Source organism: Pelecanus crispus, chromosome 12, assembly GCF_030463565.1.
Source record: "Pelecanus crispus isolate bPelCri1 chromosome 12, bPelCri1.pri, whole genome shotgun sequence".
NCBI lineage: Eukaryota > Metazoa > Chordata > Aves > Pelecaniformes > Pelecanidae > Pelecanus > Pelecanus crispus.
This window is the reverse complement of record NC_134654.1, coordinates 5,904,131-5,925,663: the sequence shown is the minus strand read 5'-3', so window position 1 is coordinate 5,925,663 and position 21,533 is coordinate 5,904,131. Positions and strand designations below refer to the sequence as shown.

At 44.9% G+C, this 21,533-nt stretch overlaps 1 protein-coding gene across 6 annotated transcripts in view; it reads right to left on the bottom strand.

Moving 5' to 3' along the window:
* Positions 1-21,533, bottom strand: part of PHF12 (PHD finger protein 12) — a 94,311-nt gene that overhangs the window by 3,135 nt on the left and 69,643 nt on the right. For 3 of the 6 annotated variants that reach the window (XM_075720218.1, XM_075720217.1, XM_075720221.1), the window contains 11 exons: positions 14,340-14,412; positions 12,352-12,739; positions 11,658-11,778; positions 10,390-10,522; positions 9,526-9,690; positions 8,721-8,882; positions 6,800-7,616; positions 4,600-4,722; positions 3,110-3,253; positions 994-1,092; positions 359-441 (listed from right to left, as the gene is read on the bottom strand). In XM_075720218.1, the coding sequence (XP_075576333.1) occupies positions 359-441; positions 994-1,092; positions 3,110-3,253; positions 4,600-4,722; positions 6,800-7,616; positions 8,721-8,882; positions 9,526-9,690; positions 10,390-10,522; positions 11,658-11,778; positions 12,352-12,739; positions 14,340-14,412 (2,308 nt within the window). Of the gene's footprint in view, positions 1-358; positions 442-993; positions 1,093-2,386; positions 2,772-3,109; positions 3,254-4,599; positions 4,723-6,799; positions 7,617-8,720; positions 8,883-9,525; positions 9,691-10,389; positions 10,523-11,657; positions 11,779-12,351; positions 13,256-14,339; positions 14,413-21,533 lie in introns of those variants that run through there. The other 3 variants (XM_075720222.1, XR_012831559.1, XM_075720219.1) reach the window with 3 other exon arrangements.

Sequence of the window (21,533 nt, the reverse complement as noted above, 5' to 3'; positions counted from 1 at the left end):
ATGTGAAGGTTTAGCTTTTATTAACAACGCGGCTGGATTAAAAAGCATCAAACTGCTTCTATGACTTTTTCTTTCCCTAGACGCCAGCAGTGACAGTGCTTACTTGTGGTCAGTCTTTGTCAGAGAAAACCCATGCTCAGAGAAATCACGCTGGCAGAGCTCTGTGCTTCAGAAGAGGGTTTGACAGAAAACGCTGACGCAGCCCTCACTGGAGCGAAACCATTCACAGCCCTGGCTCTTACTTTGTAGTCCACAAAGGAGCACCACACAAAGACAACCTGCTGCCTGCATCTCCAGCTCCCAGTGCCATGCATGCCAAATAATAAAATAATAATAAAAAAACCACTCAGGCACTCACCTCATCGTAGAATATGCAGGCATGTTTGCCAGACACATAGTTACAGTGACCATAGCTTGTAAGGCACACATCCATATCAGCTCCTGTCAATGGGGAGGACAAAAAAGGCTCAGTTTATTTCAGAAAAAACTGTCAGGCAGCAGAGAACAACAGACAGAATTAAACTTCAATTAGCAAAACAACAGGGGAGCAACTGCCTTTGTCCCCGCTCCCAGGACTGCATGAATAATGCTGCGATAAGCCACTGAACAAAGTTTCAGTGGGGGAAGGGAAGGCGAGCAGCTCCATGAAGGCTGAAGAGCATTTCAGCTACTGGGTCTATCCAGAGTGCCAGAAGGATCTAAGCAGAAAGAAATGAAACCTGCAAGCAAACCATAACTCTTCTCTCCATCAGTCAGGTGTTAAACCTCCAGGACAGCCATTCTGCTGGTTTTCATAACAGCCAGGTTACAAAGGTGCAACCCCACAAAGATTCAAGTGGATGGGGATTTTCCACATTTCTTGGTAGCGAAGAATCCCAGTACAAGCAGCCACAATGAGTCTGTTTTCTTTGACACCCTCTTGGCAAACACTTAGGGAGGGTCAGGGAGAACCACCCTGATTCTGAAAGGTCAGGGCAGGAAAAAACTGCTCACCTGTCCCAATGTAGAGGGTTCGATAGCACATATTGACTGCACCCCCTAAGCCCATCAGAGGATAGAACACCGCCCGGGCTTGCACTTCCTTTCTTTGCGCTGCAAGATAAAAAGAAATCACTTGAACAATGTTATCAGCTATGAAGGCTGCTTGACCCCAGTGTCCCCAGCGCTAGACTCTCCGGAAAGCACGGATCCTAAGGAAGATGCAGTCAGCTTTGGCCTAAACTCCAATTCCCAACCCTCTAGGAATGTTTGTGCATTAAACATCTTTTTGTCAGTCATCAGAGAAAATTGCTCTCTCCAGTAACCCACACAAGCCATGCAATTGGGGGAGTGTTAATACCGAGTATGCATAATGGAGCCACACTGAGGAAAACACAAGCCTCCTACCACTAGCTTCTTTCTTAATCCCTTCCACTTTCGGTAATCAAATTGCTCAGTCTTGCTGTCAAAGTGCCACTTAAAAAAAAATTGGTGCTGGTGAATGTCACCAACTTAACAGCTGCGATTTCACTTTTAGTGAAGCTGCAGGAAAAACACTGGGGTTGAACAGGTCCTGTCCAGGGACCAGCCCAGCTCCCAGGACAGGATGATTTACCGAGTGTTCTCCTTTACCCTCAGGCTGGTCCCTAGGCACGCTCGACAATGGCTGGTCCAGGGCTGAACCTCCAGAACAGCAGACTAGTTCAAATCACTCACTCTCACATGCCCACATTAACTGGACAGAAAATCATCTTCTGTGGAACAGATAGCAAGCTCTGGTGGACCACACAGTCCTAGCCAGGATTTCAGCAGCTGTCTTTTGGAGGTAAGCCCCTTATATGCACAGAGTTTAGGCCTCTCCTGATACTACATCTCCATGACAGTTTTACAGCAAGAGTGTGAAATCAAAGAACAGAACATGAGGATTACGAGAAATTGTTCTTGACGTAGGTGGCTCTGCAAACATTGGCCACGCTGAGCGGCATCACTGGATGTGCAGCACTCAGAGCTGAAATCTGCAGGTTCCCACCTCTGCCCAGCTGCCCTGCGCAAGCCCTTTCAGCTGTCTGGCTCTGCTGGCTCAACAGGGCTCACTAAAGGCTTTGGATCTAATATTTCACCAGCAATGCGAAACAGTCAGCTGGATGCATCATTCCTGCCCAAAAAGGGTGATAGGTTAAGACAGCATCAATCTGCCTTTTTAAAGGCAGACTGCTGAAGAATTTCCAGAACTCTGCCTGTTACGAGCAGCACAGGAACACAGCTCATGTCACAGCCTGATGCTGGGTCCTATAGCAGTGTTCAAAAGAAGATTGACAAAGCATTTAGAGAATGCTGTGATGCTACAGCAGCAAGCAAGGTTACCGACTGCTAGCAGGCTTCCAAAGATCTTATCTTGGATATTTACCCCCAGGCCTAGCAGAGGAGGAGCAGACAACTGCTCCCACAACAAGGCTGTCCAGTTAGTGCTTGAAAACAGATTAAATTGACTGGGTGCGTGCAGAGGACCATGAAGCCATGTTCGCCCTGCAGCTTTAGGCGTGAGCATGCTGATACCAGTGACCATAAACAAAGCCAATGCTGAACTCAGGAATCCAGAGATTTCTGACAGAAGCGCAGGTTGTTTTCCATTATTTGCATTAGTTGCATTTAGCATTTCAGCTTGACAGCGACATTATTCTGAACGAGCAATGACAACATCACACATATATTCTGTGCCCCAGTTCCTCCTGTTCGTGTGCTTGCAACTTCTCCAGAAAGAGAGCAGGAATTCACATATTTCTCTTGCCCGTCTCAAAGGCGAGGACAGGGGGAAAAAAAAAAAAAGCAGCTGAACCTTCTCATCTCTTGCTAATTCTAAGATGAATAAAACACAGCTTCACTAAAGATTTCCAGCAGAAAATCAGAAGTTACTGAAGGTATTTCCATTGCCATAATTTGTAAATAATTAAGTAGAGGGACCTGAAGGAGTTTCTGGCCAGTGGATATCCGGAGTGGGGGATGAGAGGAAAGAAACATGAAAGGCAGCATCAGACAGATACCAGAAGAAGAAATTCCTTCAATGAGTAGGCAAGGGAGTGCCAAAAAGCTATGGCTCAACATAAACCAACTATTCTAGGGCTGCTCTTACCTTCGATGTAGTTTCTCACAGGAGATTGCTGATGGGAACTGACACTGCTCGCTAGAGACTGAGCTTTGGAAGGAAAGAGCTGATGTATTCTCTGCAAGGCCAGAAACTTGATCAGCTGCTCATCCAGCATATTTATCTCAATCTCTGTTAATAAACAAAAAGCAATTAGTAAGTTATTCATGGAAAGGGTGCATTCTGAGCTGCAGTGGATTTCACTGTCCCACTTTCAAACTTGCCGTTTGCTTCAACAGCAAAGACTTGACAAATTTTGCAGTATCAAGAATCTTACACAGAGGTGATCTATTACTTCGTTATCAGCTCCTGTGAGCAGCGTGTGAGGAGAGTGCCAGCAACGGCCAGAGAGCTACAATTCAGGCAGCAAGTGGAAGTTTAGGGGAACAAGGACTGGTAAGTTGAAAATCTGCTCTTTTGGTTCAGAATCAACAGGTCTGCACAGGTGGACGTTGCACCCCTTTGGGGAGATGGGTTGGGTCCTTCTTGTGAAGCTTCACTACCTAGTTAGAAAGTCTAACCCTACATTTCAGAGGAAAGCTGTAATCACCTTTGAAGCTGCTACATGCTCATTCTTGGGTCACGTGTTTTCGTAGCAGGGTCAATTAAACCAAACAGGGCAATTCAGACAATATTATTAACGAGCTTTAAAGCAGATCTGTTGCAGATAGCTTTGAAGTATTTATATTTGTAAAGCCCTATAGAGGTCTGCTTTCTGGCAGCAAGCAGGCTGGCTAACCTCTTCTTCCAAGAGCTTTCTCCACATCAATGACAGTTAAAACAAGCAGAAGACGCAGAGCTATAATGGCCTTTCCCGATAGCAGAGAGGTAGTCTGGGCAGGCTGAGTAGTCGGGGTTCACCCAAGAAAAGAGGGTCACACTGGCAACGCCAGAAAGGCTGTTCTTCAGATGTAGAAGTCGTCTCTGGCAACAGCCCCACGACGCTACTGATGATTGCTGTTCAGCAATCTCCTCCTCCTGAAGTCAACTCCACTAAGGTTTAGCATTTCTTGCCAAGTGCAACAAAAGGAAAATAAAAAATGGGCTAGTCTAGAAGACTGACAGAAGCAGGAATAAACCAGAAAATTAACTGACCCATTAGAGCATCACCACTGCAAGATCTATTGTTGCTGGACTTTATGCCCATCGGTAACAGCTCTGGATTGCAGCTAGCACCACAACATGGCAGGGCTGCAAGTTTCTGCCTGTGAATTCCACCTGGAAACCAGCCCATGCAATAGCTTTGTGATCGTTCCCCAGAAAAGCTTCAGGCAGAAACACTTCATTGGCCTTGCTGCCTTGGCAACACTATGAGTAGGGAAGCATGTGACATATTTAAGGTAATGTATACCCAGCCCCGCCCTCACCTGACTGCAACCCTTCTTTATCTCTGGAACTTTTCCTCAAGCAGAGACCGAACGCTCCAGGGAAGCAAACGCACAGGGCTAGTAGAGACTGATAATGAACTAAATACTCACCGCCGTCCATAAATGCTTTCAGGGAACTGGTGAGGTCCAACATAGCTGCAGAGTTTGAAGTGAGTGATGAGGGTAGAGTTAAAGCGCTTCCTATGGATAAGGTGCTGGGACTGACCTTACCATCTACAGAGAAAGATGGTGCAGAGAAGATATGTCACTGTGACGTTCGTGAGACATGCACCCAGCCCTCAGGCTGCACTTTGCATCCAAGCTGCTCAGAATGACTAATTTTGCTCATAGTCATGCTTTGAAAAAGGCCTGAATTAGAGGCTGTTAGCTTTCTTCTCACAGAAGGACTAGTGTGTGCCTGCAACACAAAGCCAACTGCCAGCTTCTGCCTCTCACCTCCAGTTGTCAGAGGAATTCTGGACCTATACATTTAAGCTCGTACTCCCTGTTTGAAGCAGCAGTGATGACAGACTGTAAGTGATGCCCTACAGAGACTGGGAAGATAAGCACCAAGTCCCCAGGAGCTTGAAGAGCTTACTAAACCTAGAGACATTTGCCAAGTAGCTTGTCTAGGTCTAAACATGCATAAAAAGTACAACTGCCCCATTTTTATGTCTGATCGATTATCAAGTCTGAGGTGTACTTCACTGTCCAGTAAGAATGTGACAGTCATAAGCAGATTTTATTATTTACAAAATAAAATCCTACTGCTTTGGCAGCGACCATGCAGCTGAAAGAGGCAATGGAAAATGCCAGGAAATAAAATCCCTTTAATGTGTTGCTGATACCAGATCTTCTTGAGTTGGTGTGCTTAGAACTACTATAAGCCTGAAATTTATGGCAAAAAAAAGGTCATGAATGATTTGTATTTTTGTACTCGGCAACAAAATGTACACACCATAATTTAAGATTTGTTATGAATATATATATGCATTGTGTTAGATGGAAAATCTAACTATTTACACCTTTCCCAAGAGACACTGCACCAAAATGATGTTTTAATCTGCATTTTGTAGAACGCAAGCTTTGCACCAAAAGCAATTATTTAACATCTTAAGTAACTGCAAAATTATGAAGGGTTCGCAGTGCTCTTCAAACCACAAGCAAGAAGTTTTCTATAGTACGGCCTCATTTCCTCTACCAAAACTTCTCCCAGTCTCACATTTCTAAGCAGGGCATGGTCAAACTAGCAGCCTCAGAGTAACCAAGTTTGTCCAGCAATAAGCAAGGAGGCCAAGTACTCTGGGGACTGCTTCCAAACACGAAGTAAAGCTCAGAAGTTACTCATTAAGGAATTTTAAAGAGAGTAATAATAAAAAGATGTTGCTTCTGTTGCTTGCAATGTCCAGATCTGAGCCACTCCATGCAAGCCTGCCACAGAGCAGCTAGGAACTGCAAGAGAAGTGACAGACAGCTCTGTCACATGCTTTTTCAGCAACTGCTTCAAACCCAACCCGCACAAAGGATTTACCAGTTTGAGCGCTGAGCTGGTGTGGGGGAAGGGAAGAGAAAGACAATGCTTTGAGTGAAAGCTTATTCTAGCAAAATTTGAGTTATGGGCAGTAACTCTGACTTTTGGCTATCAACATCTTTGACTTGATGTTTTTATACTGAAGAATGGGTATATGCACTTTAACAGCAAGGTGTTTGGGTACAACTCAGGACAGAGGTGGTATATCCAGTCCATAACTACCCCGTATTAACAGACTAGCAGATACTAAATGGACTACAGCTTCCCAAGTCCACATTTCTCCATCATCAAGGCTGTGCAGCTGAAGACTTCAAACACGTCTGTACTAGGGAACACAACCATTGCCAGAACAGTTACCGTATACAGAGATCATAGGATCAGAGGTGACAGATAGCTGCTCTTGTGAGGAGGACTACCTTGCAATCAAACCAGTGCTTTAAAACAAATTGGCATTGGAGTGGCCAGTTGTTGAAGCAGCGAGACAGCAGCCAACTGATTGAGAGCTACTGTTGCTTTCCAGAATTACACTGATCTACTATCCTGCTTCTCAGGACAGAGTTCCCCTCTCAGGTATATACGCAGCCAGCAAAAATACATCCCGTGGCTCCCACAAAGGGACCTAAGACAGAGGAGACTTGGGAAACTTCTCCCAGCTCTCCACAGAAAGCCCAATTCCCAGTTAAACGAGGGCATACCGCTAGAGCTTTGAGGTTCAGAGTAACACCTAGCCTGAACACCTCTTCAGCCCCAAGGGGCCAAGGTCAGCTGTTTGGCACGTACCTGAAGGTGGTGCTGGTGAACAGAATCTGTTTGTGGACCCAACAGCAGAGATCCCATCTCCTGCAGCCTGCGGAGGGGTGAGAGCCCTCGTGGCGGTCAGAGGGGAGCCCAAAGATCGCAGGTCTGCCGTCAGCGGCGGTCCTATCTGTGTCTGCACATTCTTTCTTTGCAAAGTGCTGGTGGTCTCCAGGCTGGCACAGGAGCTCGATATGGACGTAGGCATACTTGTGACGGGCACAGAACCCCTTTGTGCACAAGAAACAGGTCCTGCTACGTTCTCCGTTTTGACAATGGTTCCAATGGTGTGATTCAGAAGTCCACAAGTCGCTGGGGGCGTGAGGGGCCGAGGCCACGTTTGCCGATGAGACAAAACAGGTATCGTGTTACCAGATCCGATTAGTCTCTGGGAGTCAGTCAACTGTGCTGAAGATTCGGACGAAACGCCATAGAAATGAGGACCGTTTACTTTAATGTCAGTGGCCGTCGGCCCATTCGAAGTCCCGCAAGAAGACACCTTCTTGGATTTATCTATACAAGAGCTGCAGTTGACATCTTCCTGTGACAAAGTCTGCTGGGATTGCGAGGAGCTCAAGGAGTTCTGGGTGGTAATCCCTGAGGTGCAGGATGACATGGAATAGAGGGAAGGTGTGGGTGCCTTGTCAGCTGCCTGGTAAGGGTTGGCGAGTGAGCCGTCTGCCACAATAACAGGCTTAATATCAGCCTTCTCTGTTTGTTCAGAGTCCCAAAGTGAAGTCATCTGCTTAGCAGATAAATGTTTCAATATGCTGCACTGGAGCGCAACAACACTACAGAGCCACTGGGAGGAAGAGAAAAGTGCAGGTTAGCTCCACAGGCAGACAGTGCTCCAAACCTCAACAGTTACTCCATCGTTCACCCAGCTTGAAGAAATTCAGCTGCCTCACTGTGCTGCTGACCGCTCTGATGCGGCCTGGAACTACAGCATCTGCTCTGACGCTCATCTAGAATCAGGAGAAAACTTTGTCCAGAGGTACAAAAGTGCAACCAAAATTAGGTACTGTTTATCTCCATGCCGGGGACAGTACACAGAGGAGCTGAGATTAAAGGAGGGAGAAGGCAGCAGGCGCACTTCCTCACCCCCAAACTCTTCCCTCTCTTCACCTGTTAAGCGTTGCAACTCTTCAGCTAGTTACAAACACATCTTTCACTAGTATGGGCTTCTATCCAAACACAGTCCTCCAACTTCCTCTGTGGCACGCTGGAGAGAAATGCTGATCTACCCCATGCTATAGGGAGTCACCTGCCAAAGCTGGCGGGGAGAGCACCTTTCCTTTTACACAAGGTAGAGGAAGACGAAAAGATTTATTTGAAGTTTTAAGCTCCATGGTGAATGTGCACCTGCCACACAGAAGAACCCCGCCTGAGCTAACAGAAGGACTTGACTACACTACTGATTGCAAAACAACATGCCGTTGCGTTGTGGAATTTGGCAAGAAGTTTCACACAAGATTTAAACACTTGTTTGACCTTGATTTAAAAGTCCAATTCTAGCAGCAATAAAAAGCGGCCCAGAAATGTGACGTTAACATAGAAATAAACGTGTCAGAGAGCAGCCTTCTTACATAATCAAAGTGGAAGGTATTTCCCCTCAGCCAGGAAATAAAAATGACATCTAGACAGAAAGCCCTCGACTCCACTCTTAAGGCCAGAAGACTATTTCACCACTTCCCTGAAGCGTCAAATGAGGAGTTTTACATTTCACCTGGAAAGCCAAAATGAAGTTTTAATGGGCAGGGGTGTCAGACACAAGACAAGCTATCACCTTCAGACATGATTTTCAGACTGGTTTCCTAGACAACTGCTCTGATCATGACTGAAATGGAAGAGATCTTTGTACCAAAGCAACTACAGACATAGAGTCCAAGCATTTGACTTCACTTACCTCCTGTTGTTCTGTCTGGCTGGCTAAGTGCTCAGTGTTCAAAAGGTGCTTCTGCAAGGGTTCCTCAGGGATCCCATTACAGATCAGCTCGCCATCTCTAATTGCTGCAGGCGCAAGTAACGGGGGTGGAATCCGGTATTGGGACTTTATAGCATCAGGAACCTATGTAGAGAAAGAACATGAGAACAATTACTCAAGAATGACTAGTTGAACAAAGTGCCTAACCAGCGCTACACTTTGTGTTTGCTGCTTTCTGACCCAAAGGAACCCTGCAGACAATACATTAGAAGTTTCAAGGACTGAGTACTTTAAATTGATGCAGCCACGCTGAAACAAATAGGTTTTATTCCCTTAGGTCAGGCATGACTTCAGCACAATGTGGTGGCTACAGCGTAAGAGAAATCATGCAAAAAAGGCCAAGTAAGAAGGGAAACCTGTATGGCATTTTTCAGGCATTCTGGCAGCAAATACTCTTTGGGGTTTAACACAGAACACGCAGCAGCCCCAATTCTGACCGTAGGGCCACCTTCAGGAGGTTTTGTGTTGTACTTTCTATGCTTGTGCTAGACTTAAAGGCCTGCTTCTAATAACTGAGCCTTCTGGTTGGTGGAAAAAAGGGCTTCTTAAATCCTACACGTAGTGAAAAGTAACTGCTGACTTCCAGACCTCTCACCAACACTTTAATTCAGACCCCACCCTCTTCTGCCTGCCCCAAGAGGCTATCCCTCCGGGGCACGCTGGCTTCCCTTCCAAACTAGAATAGGTACACAGGGAGTTTCACCAACACCTACTCGTTTATACATACCTTCAAACCTTTTCTCTTTACTGATTGAAGAACTCTGCGATTCGGAGGATGTTTCTTATGGATTCGGTTTAAGAAATCCACTTTGACAACATGCTGAGATATGGTGTCCTGGAACCGGTCAAATACTCGGCACCGATTACTCAGGGTCAAGTTCTTCTGGTTCAGCTGGGTGATCAGATAATGCCACAGGAGTTAGGGATCTGCGGGTCACTCTAATGTACCCTAAGACTTTCATAACGCCTCGTAGCACTGGCAGTACAGCATCAGCTCAGCTTTAGACTATTTGTTTCCTGCAGCACTAACCATTTCTGTTAAAGGGCGCATTGCTGGAGATGAATACAAAAGCATTTAGAGGCCTACTAAGCAGCATCAATGCTCTCAGAAGCAGTTTGTCTGGGCACAAGCCCTTTGTTTCAGCCCCCTGTTTCCTGAGTATTTAAGTCTCAAGCACACTGCTTTTCCACAAATGAAAACTCCCTCTTGGAATGAAAGTTTTTTGGGTTAAGCATGCAAAGAATTACTTCCCCTATTTGTAGCACTGTGCTGCTTTGTATCACAGTTCTGGAAGCTCATCTAGATCTTAAGGAGTCCAGTCTGAAAACTAGACAAGCTGTCAGTGAGCCACAATCTGAGCTGTCAGCTTCAGTTACAGGAAGAAGTTCCCCCATCTTTATATTTTATTGCAGATAGCAGCATCATATTCCTTTGGAGAGTGCGTTGCTTGCAGCAGGAGCTTTACAAGCGTTACAGGGAGCAATAAGAGCTCAGAAGCTGTTTTACATTTGTTGTACTTTGTCCTTTAATGGACCTGCCAGGTTCCACTCCAGCATCCGGTTACCATACTGCAATCATAGTCCTGCTTACCACCACATGTTCTATGTGATTTGGGCACATCCATCTACCCAGAGGCATGGCAGTAAGCGGTGGCTCCAGACAATCCATGTGGAACAGGAGTGGGCAATAATCACACTGAATTAGAGGTGCCACTCTGCAACTCCTGCAAAGAGAGCGCCATATCTTATTTCCCATACAGAATATAGGGTATAAACCAAACACACAGGCAAGCTTGGCTAACCACTTCAGCTTATCTTTCCCAACCAACTCCCCTACGCTACGTTACTTGCATCTAAAATTAGGCTTCAGATTTGTAACTTGATCTATATGGACCTTCTGCAAGACCCACTCAAGGCAAAAAGTCCTGCCCATGCACATGAGGGTTTCTGGGTGCAAAAGAGGTCCTTTGGCAGGAAGAGATACCAAAGCTGTAAGCACTTGTCAGATTCACGTAAGCAACTTTTCAAAGTTGACCTTGTGCATTAGTTCTGCATGGCTTCATTTAGAACAAAATTCAGAGATAAGGAAATCTCAGATTTAGGTTATTACAATTTTTCTCAGATGACTCTTGTGTGAAGTTGGGACATTGACTTCAACAAGATGTTCTCAGAACAAGTCTCAAACTCCAGAAAGCTACTACATCCGATTCCCCAGGCTTTAAAGAAGTCTTCACTCTATGACAAAGTCATCAGCTGTTCTCCACAAAAGCTTCGCTCTCCTGAGTCTCCAGCCCACTTCCAGAAACTCACTCTGACTGGGTTCCTGAAATAAAGTTTTTCGTTTTCACTGACATTTTGAATTGGGATTTATCCGTGCATTTTTTATGCAGTTACAAAAACCAGCAGTATTTTGTACTGGTTTTCAGATTTACTATTTCAGCACAATATTCCCATTTGCCTTGGGCTTATATCTCTCGGTAGATTTCTATTTCCTAAAGGTCACCTCCTCATATACTTCCTTCATGAACCATAAACAAATTATCTCCATTTTCCAAACCACCATCACTTTAGAATTTTTCTTAGTAGAAGAATACTGAAGACAAGATGGCTCACTCTCTTCAGGCTACATTTTAAAACCCTTTACAGCCACGCATAGCTGCAGAAGCCACACCTACACTTGACATGCTTAAACATTTGTTATTTAGCAAAGATGATTATTCCCCCATTTGTTTAGAGGACTGTAAGCAAGTAATGAAGGAGAACGGGAACAGGAACAGGTCATCTACTTTTTTCAGCAAGAACTTTGCTCCTGTAAAGGGTGCAGCTACACCAAACAGCTTCCCTGGAAGAGTCAAGTACCTGTTGCATGTGAAGCAGACTTTCACCGGCAAGGGAACCAAACCATTGTGGTCTAACTCGTGTTGTGCTTTCTTGACATTCTTTCCTGTGGTTTCTTCCTTTCTCCTCCTCTTACTAGTACCTGAAAGTAAATTTTAAAAGGCTTTGGGTTACCCACATAGCAGAGATTTGCTTTCTGGCAGATACACATAATCATCTCAGGCAGAGGCATACAGAAAAAGGCAAAAAGAGCTGCTTAAGGAACCCTTATCAACCACTAAATCTAGCCTTAAGTGACAGAGACTATCTCTAAAGGCAGGCATATTTTATACTTAATCATCTCAGTGACATCCTATACATGAAGTCCTTACTTTGTTACTAGATTATCATACCATAAATCAAAACCAAGTATTTTGACAACTGGAATTTTTTTCTTCAGACTGATGACCTAGACTAAGGCAACAACAGCAAGCCTCTATCACAAGCGCTGATAGAGGTGTAGCAGGTAGTAGCAGCGTCCCCACAGCTCACATCCAAAAGGCCGCCTGCTGTTGGGCAGCTGGAGGAAGACATGGGGTACTTCCGTACCCTCTGCTTTCACCAGTGAGCTCCACTGGAGCCACAACTACCATGGAGGCGAGAGGGAAAAGAAGCAAGATGGCAGCAGGATGGAACTGCGGACATCTTAACCAACGCTAGACAAGCCATTGCTCACCTGGAAGTGCTGTGGTGCAGGTCAGTTCATTCGGCAACTGGAACTGCGTTGGGTTCCTTTCCATGGCAGCAGCAATAAGAAGCTCAAAGGGTCGCTTCAGCTGGGGCTGCCCACAGTCCATTTCTGCAATGGCAGAGTCATCATCCACGTCAATTATGTCCTCATCGACATCATTCTGCTCTGAGTTGGGGGTCTCGGTGCTGGCATTGGATGTGGGAGTGCCAGGCCGGCTTGCTCTCCTTTCCAAGATCCTGGCATGCGCATTAGCCCTGATGCTGCTGCTAGACCTGTCCAACAGGTCTGCGTCACTGGTGGGGGAGGTGGTCCTTTTCCCAGATTTGTCCACCAATCCATTTACCTGCCCCAGCTCTTTCTTCTGTTCTCGCTTCTGCACGACATGAATAGGCAGGCTTATCATGGAGGCCACAAACAAAGCACATCAACCTTGACAAATATGCAATCGAAGACAAACAGCATCTGAAAAGGCTTGAGCCACTTACTACAACTTCTCCCATGAAGTCATTAAAGCCTTGACCTAGCAAAAACAATTTGATTGCAGCTAACGTACAGATGACAAAACAGCTGAAGGGAACCAAGCATGGGGAAGAAAATTAGCCTGTCTCTCTCCTTTCAGGATAGCCATATTTGAGTCCAGATCAGGACAACGTTTCACAGCATCTAGTCTTAAATACTTGACAAATCAGACAACTCTGTTTACTTTGGTAGCCAACACTGAGAAACTCCACAGTAGACCGTTCATTGTCGATGCAGTCTATTAACCCTGGCAGTGCATCCAAACCCATTATGGAACGAGGAGGTCTGCTTGAGAATACAAGCACAATATACAAACAACACTTTGCTATCTCTTGACAACAGGCATCTTGAACAAGGTGGGCAGGGAGAACTGCAGCAGAGGAAAACAATACATTGCAATCACCACGAGATCCATTTTGCAACAGGAGGGGACGCTGCACGGCCTAGTACGGGCAACTGTGCACTGCTCCAGTGCCTGACAGCATCACCAATATGGATGAACCAATCTACTTGATCACTAAAACGGTCTGTAAAAGGAGCAAAGTGTTATCAGGCAATTTTTAATACAGAAAAGTTGGGGGTTTTTTTCCTATTTATTTATTTTATTATTATTTTTTAAATTTGCAACCTTCATTTTTACTGTTGGCAGATGGCTGAACAGCACCCTGGAAACATAACAAGGCAATCACTTCAGGAACAAAAGGCTGAGTACACAGTTTTCTTCCAATCTGTTTTGGGTGTCACTTCAAGGGAACAGTTGCTAGATAGTTTGGTACAGTTTCTAAACCCTCTGCTATGCAGTCTTACGTAGTCAGAGCAATAAGATGTTTACATTGTGCAAGACAGCTTCCTGGAGAAAGAGCATCAAGGAAAAAAAAAAAGACAAGCCACAATCTTGCCCAATCACCTCCTCCCCATCCTGTTCAACAGCCCAGGAAATCATAACTCACTGTGATTTCACCCTCTGCTGATGTGCAACTGCTGTGAAGTCACACTTCTAAAAAACACACACTAACCAGAATCACAGCCCTGATGCCAAAGCTGCATTAACATGACTCCTGTTTTGCCTGTAGACAGCTCACCTCGAGCATGGGAGCCATTCCCAATCCCTCTGTGCCTCAGCTCTCCCTCCTTTCCAGAAGTGTGTGTGTGGGGAAGGAAAAACAGTTTAAAAGGCACAGCTTGACAAGAATGCATAAGGCACTTCAGTTTTGTGGTTCCTAGTAGAGAGGTTAAAAATACCAGGAGGGTCTCATCAAGACCCCTTAGTTTTCTTTAAGCCTGTTCCTAACAAAGCCCTTCGCAACTGTGGGCACAAAGAGCAACTCTGGTGGTATATACGTACACATTAAGGGGAGAGGAAGGTATAAAAGAGGAAGGTATAAAACACAGGGTTCATGTTTCAAATGGGCAGTCGGAAGGGCAGGGATCATGTCTGGTACAAGAGGCTTTACCTTGCGGCGTACAGTGCAGCGGTGACACATCCACTCCCCCGGAGGCAGCATTTCCTCACTGAGCGGAGGGTTGCTACAAGAGAAATACAAAGCAACACTTTACTGTTATTTCTGGAATGTCTCTTCTCACATACACGCAGCCTGAGTCAGGGTAGCTCTGCAGGTTCCGCTCCCAGGCACTTCCTCCTTTTCTTTACGGTGATGCTCCCCAGTTTCGCTCCCCCATACATCCATTTAGCAAGACACCTCTAAGAAGCTAGTCTTCCACAACACCCATCTCATCTCCACGATGCAGCATGCTCCACAGTTTCAGAAGACAGTCTTAGAATTGAATAGCAAAGATAAATGGAAGATGCACTTGTGTGCAACACATATACCTCCCCTAACACCAACACCTCCTTAAATAACTTGATTACTCCATGTAAGACTACACAGATTCCCATGCAGCAAGCAGTCATACATCTAGGCATTTCCATCCCTTGAATGTGCAGTGTGAGTCCAACTAACAAGCTGCCATGAAGTCTACCCACTGCTTCTCATGTACTCCATCCCTGGGCACACTTACTTAATGGTGGAAACCACTTTCTATCTTAAGACAACCCAAATACTCTTAAAAGTGTCACCATATACAGCTTGCCTTGGCTATGAAGTGCACGATACGTCCTACTCATATAGATCTGCACTTACTATAAAAGCTGTATCACATCAAAATGACATTCTCATTTTGATCCTAGAAATAAACCGAAGCAAATTAGATGAAGGAGTAAGAAGGACTATTTTGAGAAACATTTTTCCTCAGTTAAAGGCAGAGCAGCATATGTTAGATGATACACTTTCCTTACAGATCCTACTACTAGCTCAAGTACTTTCCAACACCTCTTTATCATTAAGATTTGTTATTTCAGCAAACTGATGACTGTTGCAGGAAAAGTGTACTTGCTGTCAGAAAAAACAGCCAGTTACCATGCAGCGTGGCTTTAAGATATGATTTTAAAAGTTCTGCCCACTGATGCTATAGACAGCTGCATAGCAAGTCTGTTCTCTTGTGCTGAACACTCAACAGATAGATGCACTGTCGCAGGACCTGGAAGGTCCACTTCCCACTGACTGGGAAATGGGTTACAAGGGATCCAGCTGGGACTGCCTGGGTTACAAGGTGATCAAGCAGTAGAGCAGCCACACTAGCAAGGAGCTTACAAGACTGGCCCAAGAAGCCAGGCGAGCACGGGCAGCCAGACTGTGGTTCACTTCAGGAGTCTCTATACTGTTTATTGCACCTACAGACAAATATCGAACCAAATCCAAGTTAAGCTTTAAGAAGTCTCCAGCACTGACAAGCCAGAGAGGATAAGATGCATCGTTATTGGCCAGTAAGAGCTGTGCTTTGCAGCAAAGGGAGAGGCTTTCTCTTCCTCGAGAATCTTGCTCCTAGCACGGGGAAATGGCACAGGATCCCAGCCCAGGCTCCCAAGCTTGAGCTGTAAAAACAAACACGCTTCCTTTGTTTAAACAGAGTCCCGGCGAGCCTTGCCCCGAGCGCGCCAATGTGCCGACAGAAAGCCTCCGCAGGTACCACAGCCATCCAGGGTCACGCTTGGTCTTGCAACACTGTGCCTGGAAGACTGAACGAAGAACACAGCAAGAACCAAACTGGTAATAACCTCAGCATTTCTGGTGACAGGCTCCGGGGAATTCAGTAGAGCCAACACATCTGGCAGCCATTTTGAGGAGGAGTGCAGGGTTTCAGAGGCCTCCGTGTTCCAGGCGCTCCAGAAACGCAGCATTCTGCATACATGTACAAACATACCTGCAGCTTATGTTTCTCATTTCCTGGAGGACTTGGATGAACAAGAGATCAGGCTGTAGATGAGAGCACTGAAGCCTCAACTACTGGCTGCTTTACATGAAGTCTCAAGTGTTTGGCTGAGGCAGTGCCTCCCCCCTGCCCCAAACTAATCTTTTGCTAATAGAAGCGGGGAAGGGGGGTGGAAGGAGCAGAGTAACACATCATCCCTGTGTGCTTGCTGCAGCATAAACCCGTCCTGAGGTGTATCCTGCAATAGCTCCGGTTTTACTCCTGCTAGAAACCGATCTTTCAGATCTGCAGCTACAGCGAGTATGGAGTCCTCTGGCCCATTCCCTACTCCCCTCCCAGCACCCCAGGGGAAAAAAACCTACAGATTTTGATTTGTTCGTAGTGAATTTTAGCCCTCTGAAGCTACCGACGAGCGTGCCTGAACTGCTGGAAACACGTCTGCCCCATTCCAATGCACGCGCGGCGTGCCAGGGATCCACACGCTGCCAGATGCCTCCGGTTATTTGTTTTAACTGTTACCTCAATCTTACGCATTTTACAATGAAACAATTAATACCACGGTGAATCTTGAGAGATGCCTAGAAGAGTTAGAACAGGTTTCTTCTTAAGTGTGTATGTTATTGTCCCATTTGTTATGTTTGAATTATCTGCTCAACAACCGGAAGATCCTACATACACAGTACTCTTAAATGACAGCTTAGAGAAGCATTTTAATGAATGCTGCTACCCAAAGGCCTGTGGAAGGAGGGGGAAAGATTAGTTTCAGACCAGCAGGAAGGTTTTAGCTCTCAGACTAGCCTCCTGAGTTTTTTGCCTGCTGTCAGGGCCTAACTGCTATAGCAAGTGTATTAAAAGACTGATTCTGCTTCTCCTGGTTAATGAACTGTTCATCAAGGCAGCTCGCTGCGCTAACAAAGACTGATGAATGCTGTTCCTGCACTGCTGGCCTCTCTGCAAGCAGAGAGCATTTCCTGGGTCTTAGCATAAAGCCAGGGAAGCGCTAAAGAATGCCATTTTAATTGACTAGTTATGACCACATTCCTCAACCTTTTACTGTAAGCATAAGAGAAACTGATTTTTAAATGTGAACAAGATACTTGATCTTCATAACCAAGGTAAGAATTAGCACTTTGGCAGGAGTACCATGGCCTCTTTCTCCCTATCTTTCATAGGTTCATTAGCATGCAGATCTCCAGCCATTAGTGTTTGCTGCCAACAGGACCTGGAATTGCACAGCACCAAATTTATCTTGAGTTACAACACATCTCCTTTCAACTACATACCAATCAGTTGTACCGTTCTGTATGATTTTGCTGAACCTTAGTTTCAGAAAGTTTCCCCTTTTGTCATCGCAGGCAAGAGTGGTGGCCAGTGCTATTTTACCTGGAAGGTTTGGTGTGACCCGAATCAAATCTGCTCAGCAGAACATGTTTCTGAATTTAAGACAAAGAGAGCCCTGTAAAAGTGAGTCTGACTTTCAAGGTTAATACCAATACAAACACCTGGAAGACCAACTCATACAAAGCCTCTGAAAATTAAAGGAAATGTTTATCACTACCTATTCAAAAGCCACTACACACTGATACAAAGTCACTTGCCTTAATACTAGTCTCACATCTTTTTCTAAAAAAGTTAAGTAGCATCCCTTGAAATTCATACCAGATTTGTGTTGTCAAGACTTGCTCTTCTAAACTTTTGGACTAGCTCCCATGGTCAGAACATTATGCAAAGCCTTCCTTAAATAAAATTTAAACGGCTATGAAGAAATCAAAAATCTTCAAGAGTAATCCATTTATTAGGAGTTTTTATCAAGCAAACAATAGCATGAATCCACTTAGCTTTTCAATTTCACACTCTGGAGCTCTCATACATCAGATGCTTGTTGTTAGCCTAAATCCTGTAATTACTCTTCACTTTGTTGACCTCAATAAATAAGTAAACAAAAGCTCAAAGGAACAGCACCTTCTTCAACACAAACTGGGCTGTAGCTCTCAAAGGAACCAGTTATAAGAAAACCTTAAGTTATTTACACACGGCATTCCTGGTGGCCATCTTGTGTCAACGCCACATTGACACTACTGAGTGCACGCTCTGGACCCACCACACTACAGCCAGCTATCAGACTGGGGTAATGGTGGCAGGAAAAAAGAAAACAAACCACAGTGTCTGGCAGAGCTTTCTTGAATAACTTGTCTTTGATGTCAGTTACTTTCAACAGTCGGACCTTGATTTTTTTTCTGTGTAGGGGAAAATAGTAACCCCATGAAAAAATGTAGGCAAGAACATTTTTCTTCTCAGAAATCTTCTAATTAATTTACCAAGACTCAATGACAGGCTTATAATGAAGGATGCTGGTTATGTCTGCCAGTTAGATAAAGGAAGAAGGCTTTCGGGTCTTCTATTGGACTCCTCTTTATCCCAATGATGGATAGAGCTACAGCTGTTCTACCAGCTCCATAAAGAACAAGGCTTCCTGGCTTCCTACAGCAGGGCCTCAATGGCAGCCGTAACTAAAACAAACCAGGAAACCAACCTCACTGTCAGTGCCTTACAAGCGCCCCATTGAGAAACAGAGAAAGTTGCATCATTTACAAATTCGGTTCTTTGAAACAGTTTTACTGCGCCCAAGTTACACACTTCTGGTCACAGCTGCTCCAAAACCCTGCAGGAGGACACCTGGAACCCAGCACCGGGAGCCTCTACCTTATACATAATAAAAACCACACGAAACAAGCTAACAGCTGCAGCCTGTTTCAAGTTCCTCCCCATTGCAACTCTCTTACCTTCCTATTGCAACTCTTGGATCAAAGAAGAGTTTACTCTTTCCTGAAGACAGAAATCCGACTCCACTACCTGAAAGATGGTTATTAGGAATACTGTCAGCTCTCTACTCTATTCTGGCAGTGTCAGGATTATTCCTCAGCACAAACTACTCAGTGAAGGTCTACAAGTTCTTCAAACTCCATCTGCTTCTTAATATGGATAAACTTGTGACACTGCAGTAAAAGAAACAATCTTCCTGATGAAGTCAAAGATTTCTCAAGCACCAAAGCAAGAGACCACCAAACCTCAGATAAGCCAGGCACAACCTGATCACATTAAAACTAACAGACTAACTTTTTGGCCTCGATTAGGCTCACATATTTGATATGCTGTACCTACTCGAAGCCAGTAGTGCAATTCACATTAACTACAAAGCATCAGCCAGTATACTTTTATCTGTGGTGCAACTCCTGAGGGAATGACTGAAAAAAAAAGCTTGATAGCAGCCGGCATAACTTTGTTTACATTGAAGTGAAAGTCTTGGGCATGCATATAAGAAGTTCCAAATTAGTAACATCCAGCAAGGAGACCTGGACATCACTGGACAGGTCAGTACCTGATTTACTTCGGCTGCCACTACACAAAGGGAATCAAAGTGACCGTTCCACAGGTCACCAATTATTCCATCATCTAGAACACTGCACCTGCTTAGCATGCATCTTTCCAACAGCATGGCCAGAGTTGGAAATAAGGGTTCAGCCACAGACAGAACAGAAGCAGGATTAAAACGCCATTATATGCCCAGGTGGCGAAAAACAAGACGCATGCAAGCAAAACTAAAGGTACACTAGCATAATCTGTCCACGTGCCAGCTACAAGAGCAGAGGAAGACTCGAACTCTTAAAAGAGTTTAAGAAGTGACATCACCAGGTATGCTATATTCTGAAATTTCATTCACTGTGTGCTCCTTTCTACCTTCTAAAACAGCCAGCGTTCAACACTGCAAGGGCAGAACATTGCGCTGACCAGCGGTTCAAGCCTCTGGCAGCAGTACTACCGTGCTCCTAAGGACCACGTACCGTTTCACAAGCCAAAGCGCTAGTGTATTGTGAACTGGACCATTTTGTGAATTTTGAAGCCAGCAAAGTTATTTCCTTGTATTCTTCCTCAAACCGCTCCTGCTAGTCTCATCCTGGGAAGAAAGCACTCAGTACAAGCTCTTGGAAGCACGTGTCATCTACCTTACCTCGCTTCCCTTCCTACCGTCACCGGGGTCCAGCCTCCTCCCGGTGCACTCGCGCGCAGGCAATCCCAAGACTCACGGGGAATCAGAGAAGTTCCCTCCAACGTGATGAAGTAGAACTTTTTTGTCTCAGACTTGACAAGCAGGAGAGTCTAATAAACTGGATAAGCTGCATGTAAACATGTGATCACCTGATGTAATTAGTTACTTCTATTTATAGAAAGAACCTGGCCCAAAGAGACCATTCCCTAGACGACCCATTAGTTATTACCCTCATTAACAGCTGACAAAAAAGTTAAAGTATTGTTTTTTAAGATACTAAATTTCCACATATATATTAAAAAAACAAGTATACATCTATATAAATAAATATGTATAAAAAAGTGTATAATACCACTGTACTGCACTGAGGTTTTTTGATTTTTTTTTTTTTTTAATTAGTTTGGTTGGTTATGAACTCTGGTATTTGGGACATATCTGCTAGGGACCGTCCAGCTTTGTATGTATAAGCAGAAATCATGGACGTCAATAGGATGACTTGCTGACTTTGGAAAATTTGGGTCAGACCAGAAATTCAGGCCTTGTGCATATCCTGACTCGTTTCTTTCCCATGCATCACTCATGCCTGTACTGCAGACAATAGTAACAATAGCCTGAATTCAATGTCCAGATCCTTTATTAAGTGTTCAGATCTTTATAGCACCATCTTCTTAACAGATTAGAAGTCATCTTCTCAAAGCAGGATGACACACAGGGCAGCATCAGGGAAAAGAAAGAGGGCTGAGGACCAACACAGCTCTAGTGAGAATCACTTCATCCAATTTTGTCTTTGAAGAACAATAAGTGAAGAGACATCTCTGGTGGGGGGAAAAAAAAATAATCAAAACACAGGTCCAAGAGGTTTCTGGACGGGGGTGAAAGGACAGAAGCAATAAGGTGGAAAAAAGGAAAGCAGCACATCAGAATAGGATGAAGGACAGACCCATAAAAGCAAAAGTATGAATTTGTCTTCACCCAGGCACAAGTGAAGTATAATTCTGACATCTACATGTGGACTAGGCTTTCCCACGAACACTGGGGAGGAGAGGGAAAAGAGCGGCAATAGAAATATCCACCAAAAAAAAAAAAGCCTTAAAGCAGGGTACACATTCTTTTCTGCCTTTTCCGGATCACCTTCATATCCTGCTCCTGTTGCTATTCTAGTCGGAGATCACCGGGAAGTTCACATGATGCCTTGCCCAAAGTCAGAGGCTGTACAGGCAGGTGTTTCACACCAATCACCAGTGCCTGCCAGAAATTCAGCATGGGGTTTTCAGCCTGCTAAATTGCATCCTCAGGCCACTGCTTTCTGCAGGGTTCAAAGTCGGTAATC